This window comes from Platalea leucorodia, assembly GCF_965183815.1.
Source record: "Platalea leucorodia genome assembly, chromosome: 9".
Taxonomy (NCBI): Eukaryota; Metazoa; Chordata; class Aves; order Pelecaniformes; family Threskiornithidae; genus Platalea; species Platalea leucorodia.
In genome coordinates, this window is record NC_138831.1 from 29,269,545 (window position 1) to 29,288,880 (window position 19,336).

A 19,336-nucleotide genomic window follows, 5' to 3' on the forward strand; every position below is an offset into this window, starting at 1 on the left:
TGACAAAAGCCTGAACATGTTACATCAGATGTTGCTTCTTGCTCCGTCTCCAAAGATTTCTAAAAAAAATTGGAGAGCAAAGATCAGAGGGTTTAAAAGACAAACAAAACAACCTGTGGGTTTTTTTCTGGAAGTAAATAGGGATTCAGGCTGGAAATGATAGAAAGTACTATTTAACTAAAGAAACGCATGTTATAGATTCTTTCTTAGGCAGTGGAATATAGTGAATATGGACAGAGAAAGCTATGGGAGATGGAATTCCAGCATCAGTGTGTAACTGATAAGCAGCATGTGGTAATACACTTTCTAGCAAGTTGAGGCCTATTTACCTATTTACAAGAGGTAAATACCTCATCCATTCCTTTTCCTCCCCTTCACATTGAAGAGCCATGCCGTATTTTTCATTCATGGGTATTTTGTATACTTCAACATCAAGTTAAAGTCCCTGGTCTGAGTGGTTGTTTATTATCCCCTTTTAAAGGAAAAAAGAATTGCAAAGCACTGAACTAGGTATTTACAAAATAAATTTTTAAAATCTAGACAGGATTGGTCATATTACTGTTAAATTCTCAGTGCATTCTTGATAGACACATGTTAAGTAGGACTTGTATAAATATTGGGTTGACCTGTTTGGAAATGAGTTGAATATTTAAAACAATGTAAAAGAATCATCTTCACAAGAGATGAAAGAGAATTTTTCCAATTAGGTCAAACTTCTGAAAATGGAAGATTGGTAAGAGATTTCACCCTTATACCTACTAGAAGAAGTAGAAAAGATGAGAGCTGACCTAAACTGTCACAGCCTTTCAAGTATAATCATGACTATGAAGTATCACCTGTGAAGAGAGCTTGTGCTTGTGTTTTCTGATCTGGGGTCTTGGCTGGGTGCAGTAGCATTGAATTAGAGGTTACCAGAGCCTACTGCTTCCCAGCAGGCTTCATTCTCATGCTTGAATAATTGTACTAGGATGGTTTAGTTTGTGCAACCGGGAGTCCCACTTTCCATCTTTTATATTGAAGGCACACAGTGTACTGACTTTAAAGAAAAAAAAAAATCATATACGTACTTGAAGCTGTGCGCTATTGAGAGGGAAAGGTAAGAAGTCAAGAGTACTGACAGGCTGTTTCTATGATAATATTAGTTTTAAGTGCAAGCATAAAAAAGAATGAAAATTTTACTTTGAGACTGTTACGGAAGCGAGCAAGCTGTGTCTTGACCGTGGACTGCACAACCACCTCTGTGCAAGCTGCAAAAGGGAAAGCTGATAATATAGCTAACCACCATGGAAAATAGAGAGGAAACTTTTCTTTTTCCTGTCCCGTGCTTTGTCCTCTTTCTTCCCCCATACTGTATTCTATTGCCTTCATTGAACCATTTGCTTACCCTGATAATGATGGACAGGGTATTTCTGTTGGAAGACTTGGTATTCCCCTGTTATGGGAAGTTGTTGTGCAAAATACTTGTGGTGGGTTGACCTTGGCCAGCTGCTGGCTGCCCACCCAGCTGCTCTCTCACTCTGCTTCTCCACAGGATGGAGTAGGAGAAAAGAAGATGAAAAAGTTTGTGGGTCAAGGCAGGGAGATCACTCACCAGTTATTGCAGTGGGCAAAACAACCTTGACTTGGGGAAAATTAATTTAATTTCTTGCCAATTAAAATAGAGTGGTAGGAAAACAAAGACCAAAACTAAAACACCTCCCCCCGCCCTCTTCACATTTCCCAGGCTCAATTTCATGCCTTCATTCCCAGTTCTTCTGTCTCTTGCTCCACCCTGGTCTCCCCAGGGTGGCACTTGGAGCTGCTCTTCCCCTTCTCCTCCTCCTGCTCTGACCTGGCTGTTGCAGGGCTGTTTCTCACGCTTCCCTTGTGCAGCGGTTTCCCCTTGGATATGCTTTCATAGAGGTGCCGCCAGCTTTGCTGGCTGGCTCAGCTGTGGCCTCCATCGGGCCACTGTGGAACCGGCCGGAACCAGCCCCAACCATGTCCAGCATGGGGCTGGACCATGAAGGACCCCAATCTCTTCTCACAGAGGCCACCTTGGCAGCTCCCCCACTGCCAATATGGGGACATGGCCACGCAAACCAAACGTGAAGCCATTCAGTGGACTTTGGGTATTTCTGGAGAACATTTTTACTCAGAAGGTAACGCCTTTGTTGTGCAGCACTGCTGGGGCAGCGTGGCACCGGTACCTTTGTGTTATGCTGTGGAGAAACTCGGTGCTCAGGTACACTAACATGAGAAAGATAAATATTTGCATATGAATAAATGCAATTTTTACCTTATGGTGCTATATGTAAGGCTTTTTGTAGCTGAAATCTTCAAAGGGATATCCCGTTTCCATTGAATTTCAGTGAGATTTGGTCCTTCAACACCCTCAGGCTCCTTTTCATGGTCTAGTTAAATTAGTGTGAAGCTAAACCTTTACTTAGACATGGCTAGTGACAAAGTCATAGAAAATACTTTTCAACTTTTTTGGCTTAAGTTCTTAACTGCTAAAATTCTAATTTTAAGATAAGGAATCTTCTAAGTTGGTAGGAAAAAAACCTCTCATTATATGTAAGTAGTCCTGTAGGCGGTAAATTAAGATGTCATGTAGACTGTAAACTTGAGAGTGGAGGGCATAAAAGAAGCCTTCTCCTCTCCTTGTTACTGTCTCCTGAGTGAATACTAGAGGGCATCTGTGTTCCACTGCAGCGGCTGTTAAAAATCTGGTTCAAACTGTATTTATTCGGATGTACCAGGTGGAGACACGATTTTGATTTTTTTACCACTACTGTGCTATATACTCCTTACAGATAGCAGCAACACTGGAAAAGTGTGCAGAGGTTACCTGCACGTCTCATCCCATTTTTGAGGACTCCAAAGGCTTCTGTTTTGTTGTCCACATTTGCTTGTTTCCAAAATTACTTTTGTTTTTAAATCAGTACTTTTATTACTCGTTTTATTTGCCCTTACACGAGCTGTGCTTAGCACTGTGCTATCAAGTATTAAGATTTTGAAAGAGTTGGAGATCAGGTTAATTTCTTTTAAACTAGGTTCATGAATCTTGACTTGGAGTTCAAAGTTTTGGTGTCATCTTCAGAATACCTCTAATTTTTTTATTTTCCAAACTTTTCTGGTTTGTTTTTGCAGGCCTTCCCAGGTTCACCAGTCAGCCAGAATCATCATCTGTCTATAAAGGAAACAGCGCAATCCTTAACTGTGAAGTCAATGTTGACCTTGCACCGTTTGTGAGGTGGGAGCAGGATCGTCAGCCAGTCTTTCTGGATGATCGTGTATTTAAATTACCAAGTGGAGCGCTAATTATTAGTAACACTACTGATATGGATGGAGGACTCTATCGCTGCATCATTGAAAGTGGTGGGACGCCCAAATACAGTGATGAAGCAGAGCTCAAAATTCTTCCAGGTATTAATCTGTTTTTCTTTTAAAAATATTGTAATTAAAACATTAGTCAAGCTCTAGGGAAAAAACCTAACAAGAATACTTACAAAGGGGAACATGTGCTCTGCTCAGCATCTGCTCAGCTGCATTTTTGTATATTTTAAGTGAAACTAAGCATAATGTGTGTTGTGGAAGCTGGTGATTGGGGTTTTTCTGTTTTGTTTTTTTTTTTTTTTTTTGTTTGTTTGTTTTGTTTTGTTTTGTTTTCCTATGTAGCATAAAATGAGTGCAGGCACTTAAGCTAAAGGATTTTGGCCCTTGGGAAGACAAACCTGTATCCTGCAGCTGGGAAACAGAAAAGCAAAATCAGTTATTGGTGTGTTAGCTCTTTGCAATGGTTGGAGATAGGCTGGAGACATGCACATACTTTTTTGCCATATTTAGTGGTTTAGCTTTAAGGGTTTTGGGGAAAGACTTCTTTTAAAAGTAATACACTTCCATTGTGACATGTTACAAAGAGAGAATTGACTGTTTCTTTTGAGTATAGACATTTGAGGGTTTCTAAGTTTCTCAGGCTTGAACCAATGTTTAAAATACTGTTGAAGTTTTGAGAAATTGGTGCTTAGTCCCTCACTCGTGGGATGCTTAAGCTGAGGCACTTTTAATTGTCTCAATATTTAGGAAGTTTTGATTCTTTAAACATCGGACCCTTTTGTGAAGTCTCCAGACCCCAAAAAGGGGGTGTGACTTTTTATTTTGAAAGGTTTAGCTATGCCTATTGTGCCAAAATCTTTAGATTGTTTTACAAGAACAAAGTCCAGTCCTGATGTAAACTGTTTCTACATTTAGTGTGTTCTGTTTTGAATGACACTATTGCACAGAGCTGTGTGTCACCAGATGTTCTAATACAAAGTTTTGAAAATTGACCAAGAATAAACAGGAATGTGAATTGCACTTTCCCAAACTAGGGAAATATGGTCTGGAATATGGGTTTTCTTAGTTATTTCCAGAACTTCATGCTGTCTTTTCTGAATTAGTCTTCATGTTAGAATTCTGATTCAATTTTTACTGCTTGGAGAACTGCCAGAGAGGGTTGCTAAATTTCCGTCTTCGGAGGTTTTCAGGGCTAGGCTGGGCAGTGCCGTGGTTGGCCTGACCTGGCATTGGCAATAGGTGGACTTCAAGCAGGTGGTTGCACTAGGTGTCTTCAGAGGTCCCTTTCAATAAATAGTTCTGTTTCTCATGACTATGTCACTTTCCTATTTAAAATGCTAAAATGTACTTTGAAATACCCCAATTCTACAATGGCAATCTTCCCGCTTTTAAAATTGAGGCGTTTTCTAGGCTTTAGAAATTAATCATGCTAAAAGTAAGAATTTGTTTCATTAAGTTCTTTCAACTTTCTCAAAAGAAAGGCTCATCTCTTCTTCAACTAAGGATACAGTTTTTGGAGAGGAGCACTTTTGGAAAAGATGCTTAATTTAATTATTTTAGTTTGTTTTGCCTTCATGTTTCTATAGTCTGTCAAATGAATGCTTAAGACTTTTCTGATTTTTGGCAATTGAAGATTTCCTGATAAACTTCCATATTGTGTTGATCTTTTGAATTCTTTTGACTCCAGATATAGTTTACTTGCTTTTGTAGTGTTTTGCTGAAGGTGATTAAAGATAACTCAATTAGGGAATACAAATAATGCTGTTCCCTTGCTTGGTCATGAATCTGAAAGTGTTGCTAGCGAAGTTTTGTGAAATCCCTCCCAGCAGGTGTTTTTTTTTCTTTAAAGTGGGATTAAACTGATGCACAGAAAGCTGTCTTAATCTTGAGTGGCCCCGTAATTGATTGTTTGGTCTGAGATGTAATTGAAAGAAGGATTTGAATTAATCTGTTCTTCATTCATTTTATTCTGTTTTTAAATCGTTATCTGATGTGTGCCTGACAGCGACCCCACTGCTCTGCTTCTAAATCTTTGAAATACACCCAACATGCACTTGCATCAGACAGATTGGCATGCACGGACAGTGTTCTACTTTTTCTGATAGTGAGCTTCCTTAGAGCATTCAGTCTGCCTTTCATCTGCCACTGAGCAAGCAGGAGGATGCATTTCTGAGCTCTGCTACTTGGTAGCAGGTACTTTCAAATATAGGAACACAAGGGGGTGGTGGGGGGGAAATCACTTAATTTTTGAATCCAGTTTCCACTAACGTGAGAACTGAACTCCTTTTTGTGAGCTTGGATCATTAATGAATTCTGTCTCCAGTGAATCATACTGACTCCTCTCCCTAGTGTAGTGATTGCTTGCTGGAAATCTGTTATATCCATTTTTTGCAGCTTGGCTTGCTCCATATGCCACTCCAGGTCACTCTCACTGCATTACCCGCCTGTTCACACATGGTCTTATTTCTGGAGCAAGCAGACTAGTTCCCTTTAACAGGGAACGTGGGCAGAGCTGCTGTGATAGTTTGTGTGTGGGCCTGAGACAGATGGTGTGATCCAGGATTGCTCTAAGTTTGGCTCCCTCTGCCTGGGACAATTCTGAAACATGATTTCTGTCAGGCCTGGTTCTCTTCTTCCCTGGCAACCTCATCATGTTATACCTCGGAGCATTGCGTGCCCTTAACATAGTGCCGTAAATGCTCAGTTATTATTTTTAGCATTCTGAGCTGAAGCACACCAAACCAACAACTTCCAGAAGCTTCTGTGAGTGTTGCATAGGTCCCAGGTGAGACAGGGGGCAAATACTGTGCGTGATAGGCACAGAATGGGCTTCAGTGAGCAAAAGAAGTGTAGCTATAGAATAGTCTGCCAAAAATAGCTTGTCCTATTCTGGAGCTCGCTTGTCATCAAACTTAGAAGTACACATTTGAGTACTGAGAACACAGCAATTAGTGCAGCATAAAGTTGAGCAGTTGGCAGAAAGAATTATGATAACTAACATAGCAGAAATGCTGTAGCTGGTATGTAGGAACTCATTTACTCTAATTATGGTGCAAGGCACATGCTGAAGTTACTGCAGAGACAAAGGGTACAAACTGCGTCTTCTGTCCAGGTGTTACTGAGGCCCCTTGATGAACTGGTTACTGTTCTAGTTAAAATTGATTTTAGAACCTTTTTCCTAAGGTTACATTTTGAAGAGTCATGGATATTTTTAGGAAAGTAGAAAAATAGCCTTTTGTTCTGAATATTTATTTGTGGTAGTTTAGTTCAGAGTAGATTGCTGGACAGCATTTATTGGTGGGTATGTTTTCAGTTCTCACAGTCAAAGTGGCCTTTTCCTGTAGTAAAAGACTGAGTAAATAGGCACTTTGCTTGTGCTTGTTCTTAAGGGAGGGAGAAAAAAGAAACCAATGCCTCTCCAGCCCAATTCAAAGCAAAACCAAAACTAATTCAGAGGATTCACTATTTCCGTAAGGATGGAAAAAATGGTGGATTTTTGTTTTAGTATAAATGTTGTGTTACTTCAGTGTGCAAATTATCTAGTTATTTTATTTCGCTTAGGGTTGACTCTACTGCAGTAATTTCATTTTCTAGTGCAGAAAAGCACTTTCTCAGACAGCTACCTGATGAAGTCAGGTGATTGCCCAAGGTTGGCTGGACAAAGTCAAACCTGTACCTTTCTTTACTAAATCTCTACTAGCTGGTGGAAGTTCCAGTTTCAGGGCTGTAGCTTTTAGCTGGAGTTTGAGGAGTCAGAATGCCAGCAGTGGCAAATCAGTTTGCATGTCTGGAGGAAATGGTAAAGAGCTGTTCACATGGGAGGCTGGGAGAGTCCCTTACAGAAAACCGTTTGTGTAAGATGATGATTCAATCTTGTGAAGATGCAGGAAAGAAATTAGATGTTTCATTTGTTCTTTTTAATGTGATCATCTTCTGATTCTGCATCTGGTAAAAACTGTCATTTTCAAAATATTTGCAGATCCAGAGGTGCCACAGAACTTGATGTTTGTGAGGCAGCCCTCTTCACTTACTAAAGTTACTGGGCAAAGTGCAGTTTTTCCATGTGTTGCTGTAGGATTTCCAGCTCCATATATCAGGTGGACAAGAAATGAAGAAGAGCTTATCACAGAAGGGTGAGTAATGGCTAGCATATATATTTTTATATAACGGTGGGAATCCAGCCAGAGTTACGATTTTAGATGGAAGCACAGTTTGCTTTCTACTTAATTTTAAACCAGAAGAACAGAAGCTAGTTTTCAAATGCTGGAGGGCTTCTAGACTGAGTGTTATGACAAGTAAGGTAGTTCTTAAGACTCATGGAACAGTCTCATAGTATTTTTTTGCAGGCACCTGAAACCAAGAAATCTTATTTGAAGGAGGAAGGTTATTAAGATTATATTACTTTTAGATTGCCACTGGAGTAAAAGAAGCAATTAAGGGAATAAGGACACTGCAGAAGAGCTAAGACGACTTCATGTTGGCATATTATCTGTGTGAAGCCCTGCACTCGCATTACTGTTTCTGCTATGAAGATACCCAGTATGCGTCTAAATGTTCCATAAGAATTTAAGAATAAGTGCTTAAAGCAGAATTTCATAATTTCTTATTAAAACAGAATATTAAAATGCTAGGCATGATTTAAAAAAAATTGTGGGCTTTCGGTAATGCGTTAAGTGAAAACTACTCTATTATACATTGTCATTGTTGTTGTATTCATTCAAAACAACATGGTAGAAAATATGTGTAAAAAACCAGAACAAATCTTGTCAAGAAAAACTGTCTTTTTGTCTGTCTAATGAACGTACTTATTAGAACAAGGAAATTACAAACAGATACTTGAATATTCTCAATGTCCCTCAGAATTGATGGTGTGAGATTAACGTAGAAACAAGTTAACTGTGAAACAATGAGGGGTAAAGTTATATGGTGGTATGGCTAATAGAGAAAGCAGCTAAAGGAATATGCAAGTCTTTCTCCAGTACCGATGATAGTAATATATCTCTCTTTTGTGTCAACTCTTAAATTAAAAAATCCTGGGGCTCGTAATTTGAACTGTCTTTATCTGGAAAATGCAAGCTTCTGTGGGTAGTGACTAACAGTTCTAATACGACTGAGAAATTGTGTTGATGTCAATCTGATGGCACATGATTTAGATTCATTTTTTGTAAATATAAAAAATCATTCACTTACGAAGGATGGTACAGTCTCATTAGAATTGCACAATCAAGTGTGATGAAATGTCAGAATAAATGTGCCTGGTAAGATCTTAATTTATTCTTCTTTTATGTAAAATGATGTCATGTCATATCTTTATAAATTTTTGCTGCCCCCCACCCCATCCTTCTCTAGGTTATGTCACATTCCATGCACAAGGAGGTTAAAGCTCACTTACTGAAGAGCTCTCTTCTCATTTTTTGATATAGATCCCAAATTTTCAAATCCTGCTCTCAATACAGTGCTGTTAATTCCCATATGAGCTTTTCTATGCAAGTTGTTACAATAACTTCTGAGGGTTTCACAAATATTTTTTTTCTTTTCAAAACTCAGAGTGAGAATTGTTGGAGAGCTGAGGCATAAGATTAATAAACGTATTTGATCCTTAATGTGCACAATTTGAACCATGTATGACCTGATTTTTCAGAATATTTAGCATTAGTTTTTAGCATTATGTCCCTTTGTTACAAGAACAGATTCCGGTTGACTTTTGCTGCAAGTACAAATCCCTCTGTGAACCGTGTCAAGTTGCCAGTGTGGGCAGTCAGAACAGTGCTTCCTCTGTGCTGTCACCAGCTCTTTGCTTGAAGCCACTTTCTCTTGAGCATCTTTCCATCATCACATGGACTTTGCGTGGTGAGGCAGGAGCCACAAGGCTGTTGGTTTTCTCAAACAGAGTTTTACTAAACGTTTTTCTATTCCTGCAACAAATGAGCTATGCATGTTCTCTGGCAAGCCCAAGGAAAGCCTCTCACCAGACTGAAAGCTGCAGGTGCCTGTACGTTCTTGGAATTCGCTGGTTGTCGCATCCTCTGGATGTGTATTCACTAAGGAGAATAAAGTTGGAAAGACAAAGAAATATTCCTCTTCCATTTGAAATAAAGGTTTTTTTCTGCTCAAAGATAGAACCAAAAAGGAGTAAATAAGGGTTTTAAACAATGAAAATTGTATTTCTTTTGACATACTGTTACTTACAGAATCTCTCTGGTCTGGCTGAAGATGAGTGCGTAAAGTTACCTGGCTGATGAAACTGATTTTAATTTTAATTTTTTTTGTTGTTGTTTGTTGTTGTTGTTGTTGTTGTTGTTTTTTGTTACAACACTTAGCTCTTTCTTCTTACAGTGAAATGTGTGCTCATTATAGAGTATACTTTTAAGGTAGGTAAAGGAGAAAAATAAATTTTTTTCACTCTAGGAGTAAACTTACTTCATTGTTCGTTAAACCGATCAAACTGTGCCAAAACTCTTAAGTCTGCTACTCATGACTATGGCTTAACAGAGAAGAGATTCAAACAGCAAACAACAAAAAGGTCTTAAACTTGCATACGACAGCTGTCGTATTATTCATTTTAACAGAATGACTGGAAAATCTCTGGAACTAAAAATTAAGATTCTTTGTTGGAGAAAAGCCTGCAGTTAGACTGCTGCAAAATAGGTACCTTAGCTTATTATGGGTGATCTGTTAACTTAATTACAAATTAATTAACATTTAATTTGTATTAAAATCCTCTTTTGATATAAAAGTAAGACCTTATTAGCATGGCTTCTCTTTCCCCCAAGAGAAAACTGATCCTTTTCATCTGGACAGGTTTTATGCACCTTCTGCCTGAGAAAAGCTCTTAAATCATGGTTTTTGTCTATATACACAGACTACAGACATTAATGTACATATATATTGATACATGTAGGTGTGTACATATGGGGTTAGGAAACAAAACTCAGATAGCATGGTCAGGTATGTCCCTGATTTTTACCCCTTATTAAATGGTTTAGGCACACAACCTTATTTTTACTTTTGTCTTTTTAACTGTGCCAATTAATCTAATACAAAATCAAATGTTTTCCTTTCAAGCTGTATTGCTAAGGAGAATATGTATAGGAGCCTGCATTTATAGGAAAAATAGATTATTTTTAAGGAATGGGAGTGGTGGGCTTTTGGAATTAAATATTTGTTATAAGACCTGAAAAAAAGGGAAGGTGTTTAATTTCGACGGAGGATTTGTTGAAGACTGCAATAAGATTTATGTTAATGGATAAATATGAGTAAACTTCAATGATGGCAGTCTTGGCACTTGTTCAAACAAGCAGCCTGTAATGCAATATATTGTGAAATTAGTTTGCTGTGATATAAAATATTTTCTGAACTAGTTTGAGTGAAAGAGAAGGAAGCTTTGAGTGTTGAGTGAGAAACTAGTGAAGTTAATGCTATGCTGAAAGTTTCTGTTGTAGTAAAACTGTTACAACTTCAAGGAATCCTCTCAGAACTTATTAACTTAGAGATTTTAAAGAAATGTAAGTGATAGGCTGCTGACTTTTTGGTTCCTCATAAAGAAGTCCCTGAAAGATTATGAAATACCCAGGTTCCACCCAGGACTTGGGGAACTCTCAGTCCTCAGAAGCTGAAGAGTAAGACACTATTTGGAGGAAGGGTCTATGTATGCTTGCACTACCTTCTCTACGCATTGCTGTCTGACTTTGGTCTGCTCCTTTGAGGCCTTTCTTACTGTGTTCACAATTTCAGAGATTAAAAAAAAAAAAAAATCACAAAGTTAAAAATTGAATCATAGAATCATAGAACGGTTTGGGTTGGAAGGGACCTTCACGATCATCTAGTTTCAACCACCCATGGGCAGAGACACCTTCCACTTAGACCAGGTCACTCAAAGCCCCATCCAACCTGGCCTTGAACACTTCCAGGGAGGGGGCATCCACAGCTTCTCTGGCCAACTGGTTCCAGTTACTCACCACCCTCATAGTAAAGAACTTCCTTATCTCTAATCTAAATCTATCCTCTTTCAGTTTATAGCTGTTACTCGTTGTCCTATCATTATGCTCCCTTGTAAAAAGTCCATCTTCTGCTTTCTTGTAGGCCCCCTTCAGGTACTGGAAGGCTGCTATAAGATCTCCCTGGAGCCTTCTCTTCTCCAGGCTGAACAACCCCACTCTATCAGCCTGTCCTCATAGGAGAGGTGCTCCAGCCCACTGAGCATTTTTGTGGCCCTCCTCTGGATTCGCTACAACAGGTCCATGTCCTTCTTATGTTGGGGGCCCCAGAGCTGAACACTGCTCCAGGTGGGGCCTCACGAGACCAGAGTAGAGGGGGAGAATCACCTCCCTCAACCTGCTGGTCATGCTTCTTTTGATGCAGACCAGGATATGGTTGGCTTTCTGGGCTGCAAACGCACATTGCCAGGTCATGTTGAGTTTCTCATCAACCGACAACCCCAAGTTCTTCTCCTCAGAGCTGCTCTCTATCCATTCTCTGCCCTGCCTGTATTTGTGCTTGGGATTGCCCTGACCCACATGCAGGACCTTGCATTTGGCCTTGTTGAACTTCGAGGTTTGCATGGGCCCACCTCTCCAGCCTGTCAAGGTCCCTCTGGATGGCATCCCTACCCTCCAGCATGTCAACCGCACCGCACAGCTTGGTGTCATTGGCAAACTTTCTGAGTGTGCACTCAATCTCATTGTCCTGGTCACCAACAAATATGTTCAACAGCGCCGGTCCCAATACCGACCCCTGAGGGACACAACTTGTCACTGATCTCCACCTGGATATCAAACTGTTGACTGCAACTATTTGAGTGCAGCCATCCTGCCGATTCCTTATCCACTGAGTGTTCCATCCGTCAATCCATTTTAGAGACGAGGATGTTGTGCGGTACAGTGTCAAATGCTTTGCACAAGTCCGGGTAGATGACATCTGTTGCTCTTCTCTTATCCACCAATGCTGTAACCCCATCGTAGAAGGCCACCAAATTTGTCGGGCACGATTTGCCCTTAGCGAAGCCATGCTGGCTGTCACCCATCACCTCCTTATTTTCCATGTACCTTAGCATAGTTTCCAGGAGAACCTGCTCCATGATCTTGCCAGGCACAGAGGTGAGACTGACTGGTGTGTGGTTCCCTGGGTCTTCCTTTTTTCCCTTTTTAAAAATGCGGGTTATGTTTCTCCTTTTCCACTCAGCGGGAACTTCACCGGACTGCCACAACTTCTCAAAGATGATGGATAGTGGCTTAGCAACTTCATCCACCAGTTCCCTCAGGACCCACGGATGCATCTCATCAGGTTCCATGGACTTGTGCATCTTCTGGTTCCTTAAATGGTCTCGAACCTGATCTTTTCCTACAGTGGGTGGTACTTCATTCTTCCAGTCCCTGCCTTTGCCTTCTGCAACTTGGGTGGTGTGGCTTGAGCACTTGCTGGTGAAGACTGAGGCAAAAAAGTTGTTGAATACCTCAGCCTTCTCCATATCCCGGGTAACCAGGTCTCCCATTTCCTTCCGGAGAGGACCCACGTTTTTCCTAGTCTTCCTTTTGTCACTGACATACTTATAGAAGCTTTTCTTATTGCCCTTTACATCCCTGGCCAGATTTAATTCTATCAGGGCTTTAGCTTTCCTAACCTGATCCCTGGCTGCTCGGACAATTTCTCTGTATTCCTACCAGGCTACCTGTCCTTGCTTCCACCCTCTGTAGGCTTCTTTTTTGAGTTTGAGTTTGTCCAGGAGCTCCTTGTTCATCCATGCAGGCCTTCCTGGCATTTTTGCCTGACTTTCTCTTTGTTGGCATGCATCGCTCCTGAGCTTGGAGGAGGTGATCCTTGAATATTAACCAGTTTTCTTGGGCCCCTCTTCCCTCCAGGGCTTTATCCCATGGTACTTTACCAAGCAGATCCCTGAAGAGGCCAAAGTCTGCTCTCCTGAAGTCCAGGGCAGTGAGCTTGCTGTGTGCCCTCCTCAGTGCCCTAAGGATCTTGAACACCATTTCGTGGTCACTGCAGCCAAGGCTGCCCTTGAGCTTTGCATTCCCCACCAGCCCTTCCTTGTTGGTGAGAACAAGGTCCAGCCTAGCACCTCTCTTCGTTGGCTCCTCTGTCACTTGGAGAAGGAAGTTACCATCAATGTATTCCAGGAACCTCCTGGATTGCTTATGCCCTGCTGTGTTGTCCCTCCAACAGATACTGGGGTGGTTGAAGTCCCCCATGAGGACCAGGGCTTGTGAATGTGAGGCTGCTCCTATCTGTCAATAGGCAGTCTCATCCACTCAGTCTTCCTGGTCGGGTGGCCTATAGCAGACCCCACTATAATGTCACCTGTCCCTGCCCTGCCTTTAATCGTGACCCATAAGCTCTTGGTATGTTCCTCATCCATCCCCAGATGGAGCTCCATGCACTCCAGATGGTCATTGACATAGAGGGTGACACCCCCTCATCTCCCCTGCCTGTCCTTCCTGAAGAGCATGTACCCTTCCATTCCAGCACTCCAGTCATAGGAGCCACCCCACCACATCTCCATAATGCCAGTAAGATCATAGCCCTGCAGGTGTGCACATGTCTCTGGCTCCTCTTGTTTGTTCCCCATGCTGCGTGCATTTGCATAGAGGCATTTAAGTTGGGCCCCTGATGAAGCCAAGTTACTGGCTGGAATTCCTTTGCGCGGCTCTTCAGGTGTACTCTTGCTGACCTGTGATCCTTCTCCAGGCTCTGGGCATCTATTCCCAGCACCAACTGGTAGGAGTGGGATGGATTCCCCTCCCCCGGCAACTTTAGTTTAAAGCCCTCTTTACCAGCTTGTCAAGCCTATGACCGAAAATGTGCTTCCCCTTCTCTGACAGATGCACCCCATCAGCCCCCAGTAGACCAGGTTTCTCAAAGTGATTCCCATGGTCTAAGTAGCCGAACCCCTGGCTGTGGCACCAGCCCTGTAACCACTTTTTGATTTGCCAGATTCAACTGTCCCTTTCAAACCCCTTCCCTTTGACCAGGAGGATTGATGGAAAAAAAACTACCTGCAAATTGGACCCAATAACCTGTCATTGGGAAAAATATTTGACTTGTGATGAAAGCTTTTCATTGAATTGGCTTACTAGTCAAGCTAATTGGCTTCATGATACATAATTTCTCAAAACTACATTGTTGGAAAAGAAAGGAAAAGGCTAAACCCTATTTTAGTTTGAGATTTGTTGTGCTGGTGCTTGTAGCTCCAAACTAGAGCTTCAAAATATGAAGTGAGTCTCTAGACTCAGACCAAAGCAGAAGAAATAAACCCATTGTATGTATTCGTGTTTGTATAATCTTGTGATATAGGGTGTACTGCTCATAGTTCTTCGGTATAGGATTGATACTACGAATGCACACCCACTCCATCATACATGTGGTTCAGCAATGTGAATATGCATTCTAATTCTTCAGCTGGATTTCCTCCACAAACTCAGAATGAGTAATGTCTCTGGCAGGAATGCAGAAAATACTGAGTGAAATGGAAGGCAGTAGGAAAAGCCACTGAAGTATAAAGCTATTTGAATAAATCTTACGTCCTTTACAGAAAACTTTTGAAAGTAAAATCTGCCTTATTGTCAATATTACCTGATACAAAAGGCTATAATGGAAATGTTATATACAGGTGGTTAAATAGTTTTTTCAGATTTTGCCAACTTTGAGCCTTTCATAATTTTTTTTTTTTTTGTTAAAAATAATGTGTCTGGCTAAGGATCCTACTAGATGAGGGTCTGTTTGTTAGCAAACGCAGGCGTAATTTTGTGCTTTTGATGATTCTGAAGTTGAAACGTGAAGTTTCAGGTGAGGTGGCTGCCAAGATGGACTTTCAGAGCTTGGGAGACAAGCACTGAGTTTTAAATGTTTGGAAGATGTTCTTCTGCTTTGAAACCTTTCCAGTGTGTGGATCAGTGTGTGCTCAAAGAGCATATATTGTGTAACTTGATTTATATTTGAACATTTATATGGAAGAAAATACAGATGCACGTACTGCGAGAAATTCTTTAGAAAGTTACAGTAAATGAGATGGTTAACCTGAAAGTAAACTTTTGAAAGGACCCTGAACAGTAACTTTGTATTTTTAATAAGGCTATTGAAGTACAGCTAACTCTTTGGTGTTACTGGGCTGTTCAATTTAGCAAAATCTTCTGTCATTGAAAAATGCCTACAGAAAACTACAACGTGGTTGTCTGGTTAATCATTTTCTAAAGTGAGGAGACTACAAAGCTGAGGTTGCGTGTGCGGCATTAATTTTATGCTGTTGCTGTATGCGTTCAAATGAAGTCTTTAATTGTATGATCACATACATATTCTTAATGCAGGTTTTTTCCTTAATACTTCACACAAATGTGTGATATTTTTAATTATTACATATTATTGTTTGCCAGACACTCCAAGTGATTTGTATTAAGTGAATTAGATTTGCTCAACTAAGTAAAGGTTAAACATAGCAGAGTAATTATGGAGATTTTTCTGCTAGTAGATTCCACAAAATAATCTAATTTACTGTCTAATTTTATCTGCTGTACTTTACCAAGACTGCAAATAGATTATAAGATGTTTTGGGAATAGTAATTTAAAAGAGGGGAAAAAAAAAAAGCCAAAACCTCAGGGTATAACTGGCTGTTTGAATACAGTAAATTAATAAAGGCTCACTGTATTTTGTGATAATGAACATTAAAAAAGCATGTGAGTTAGGCATCCAAAGTAGCTCAAGTAATTGCATATTATGAGCGTGTAACTGAGGGCTGTATGGAATGCATATAAAATGCTTGAATTTCATTTTGTTTTTCTCTGACATTTGAATGATCAATCTTTTGTTTTTAATGACAGTTTAAATTATGTTATCACTTATATTAAGCTGATTCTTTGTCTCCAGTGTCTGAAATCTGATTGCTTCACTCTTTTGTGGAAATGGTTCATTGTCCTTACAAAATTAAGATGTTTTTACTTTATTACAAAAGCAGTTTTGCTCTAAGCCCAGAATTATTTCGCAGCTAATGCATACAAAAGGAGCCACCAAGAAGTCTGACAGATTAATTGTTTTCTTCCATGTTTTTAACAGCAGTGAACTTGTATTGGATCACACATTGGTAAACTCTGGACTCAACTTTAGGTTTTCTTGAGGAAAATAATCAAAGAGAATAAAAGCATAGCACACAATTTAGATGGCTGAAAACTATATAACCTTGTTTCTTGACAAAAAGGAGAATTTGTGTAAATGCTACCATGTTGCAAGTAGTTTGTAAGATCCTGTATGACAAACTTTTGTTGCCTAATGTGACAAAGTCTAGTAATTTTTTTTATACATCATTATACATGACATCTTAATTGTTGGTTAGTAACCATCATAGTCTGCTGCCTCACCATGCACATATAACTCCACTTTTCCAGAGGCTGCCTATGGGAAAACGAGCATTGTAAGACACATGCTGCTTTTAAATGGATAACGATGGAACTTGGTGGATATCTGGAAAAAAGCACTATATGTCATCAAAATTACACTGACATTCTGTATAGCCTTTTATCATTGCTTTGCAATTTTGTTAGTCTCAGTTTCTTGCATCCAGTCAGTTCTTTCTGCACAACCTTCCTTCTTGTTTTGTATCCTGACTGTCACTGATAGATCTAACACATTTACCAATTGGTTTCATTTCTTTCTGCTTTCATCTTAGTCTTCAGCAGATTATATGCTACTCAGATTAATTTAATTTGTCACAAATGCTACAACAAATAATCAAAGAAGCTATTTTGCATAATAAAAGGAGATACAAAACTGCATATATGGATGTGTCAAAGCCCAGACTTGTCTTACTCATTAGTGCAGCCTTAACATGTCTAACATGCTATTCTCTCAAATAATTTTCAGTGACATTGTTTCTGTTCACCTTGACAACATTTGGAAAGCTCCTCTGTGTTTGTGGACTAGTTGGAAAAGACCCTTAAGATCATTGAGTCCAACCATTAACCTATCACTGCCAAGTCCACCACTGAACCATGTCCCTAAGCACCACGTCTGCCTGTCTTTTAAATAACTCCAGGGATGGAGACTCAACCACTTCCCTGGGCAGCCTGTTCCAGTGCTTGGCTACCCTTTCAATGAAGAAGCTTTTCCTAATATCCAACCTAAACCTCCCCTGGTGCAGCTTGAGGCCATTTCCTCTTGTCCTATCACTTATTACTAGGGAGAAGAGACTGACCCCCACCTTGCTACAACCTCCTTTCAGGTAGTTGTAGAGAGTGATAAGGTCTCCCCTCAGCCTCCTCTTCTCTAGACTAAACAAACCCAGCTCCCTCAGCTGCTCCTCGTAAGACTTCTGATCTAGACCCAAGAATTTGACCATCTAGTTAAAAATTCATCTCTAACATGGCTCCTTGTAAATGGCACCCAGGAACATTTTATGTAAACACTCCTTCAGTTTATGTAGACATTTCAGGTAGATGACTTGTGTGTTCTTCTCTAGTAACACTTTATTTAAGTCAATTTGTCCATCAGATCACCTGTATGTTCTGTTTTGCACAGCTATGAAAGATTTCTTCTGCTTGCGGGAGGCAGTCTGGAGATTAGTGATGTGACCGAAGAGGATGTTGGGACGTATACCTGCATAGCAGATAATGGAAATGAGACGATTGAAGCTCAAGCAGAACTTACAGTTCAAGGTAGGTCGAATATTTAATTTTCAGAGAGAACAGATCTCCAGATGACTTTTCACAAGAGTTTTATTGTGTGATCAGTTAAAGACCCTGTTGGGGTTTTTTTGTGCTCCATTTTGAAAAAAGAAAACAAAAAACCCCATGACCTCCCCCAAGCCCCCACAATTCTGTTATGTTGTTATGTGTTACTCTGACTTCTTAGTCAAACTGCTTATAATTTCATAAATATTCAAATGAGGAATTTGCTTACATAATGCATCTTGAGCATGGTTAAGAGCTGCTGTATATGCTTATATAATATTAAATGTAGTCAATGCCATATACTTTTCTAAAAGAGAACAAAGGTCACAGTGTGCCTGTTGCATCCAAAAATTCACCTATAGTACTACTACTTAGGTCTTCCTCGAAAAGGACGTATATAAAGTATTTTTCATAATCCTGAAATATACTGTTGTTTTCAAGGAGCTTGACAAAAGATAAAAGCTGAGATACTTACTTAGTAGTACCCTGATTTATTGTGTGTATAACTGTCTTGCTTACTCTTGAAAGCTATTTTTACAGCACTGAAATGTTGATAACATTGATTTAAAAACGTTTTTCTTACGTGACCTGTGCAAATAAGGTAGACTTTTGAAGGAGCAGGAAAAAAAAAAAGTATAAGTTTGGCGGCTTCACCTTTCTTACATTTCATGAGGAAATCTGGCTTTTTTATTAATTGGATCTTAATATTCATTTAAAATTCTTCAGCTAGGATTTACTGGCACGTAAGAGTGGTTCGTATATGTAGTATCCTTGTAAGAATTTAACTGACTTGTTTTACAACAGATACTAGAAAGTTTGTCTTAAAAGTATGTCTGAAGGGATAAATTTAATCACTGAACAACCATTAAGGAAGGCTTATCTATAGATGAAACCTTTATGACCTTTATTTAAAAAAGAAGTGTTGTTTTACATTGTGGGTTAACTATTCTTATACCGTGAAATGTTATGTAAAGGCACGTTAGCAGAGTTCTTACTTATCTATCAACACAAGGTATGAAAGCTTGACAAATCTTAGTGCTCAAGGAATATATATTTAAGGTGATATATTTTCCATGTCTTACCTGGAACTTCAGAAATACAGCTGTGTTTCTGGTATAGAAGAGCTGGAGAAGGTCAGTTGGGATTGAAAAAAAAATACTGGTAGAGAAGCTTTTTAGCTAGCTCTGCCCTTCTTTAAAAGTTGGGGAAGAATGTCTGAAAAATGCATTCTCTGTGAGGCCTGTTCAAATGCAATATAGCTCTACTTTGCCTTGAAGTGTTTTGAAAGCCAACAAATGCTGGTCATGCAGAAAAAAACCCACATTTTTCTTACCTTGTTTCTCGGGCCAAAAGA

The 19,336-nt window shown here is 39.8% G+C and overlaps 1 protein-coding gene across 1 annotated transcript in view; it reads left to right on the forward strand.

The window, feature by feature from the left end:
• Window positions 1-19,336, forward strand: part of NEO1 (neogenin 1) — a gene marked incomplete at its 5' end in the record, with an annotated part of 215,101 nt that overhangs the window by 84,408 nt on the left and 111,357 nt on the right. Inside the window, 3 exons of the mRNA XM_082321339.1 lie at window positions 3,133-3,408; window positions 7,298-7,451; window positions 17,831-17,967. Coding sequence (XP_082177465.1) covers window positions 3,133-3,408; window positions 7,298-7,451; window positions 17,831-17,967 — 567 coding nt within the window. The remainder of the gene's footprint in view (window positions 1-3,132; window positions 3,409-7,297; window positions 7,452-17,830; window positions 17,968-19,336) is intronic.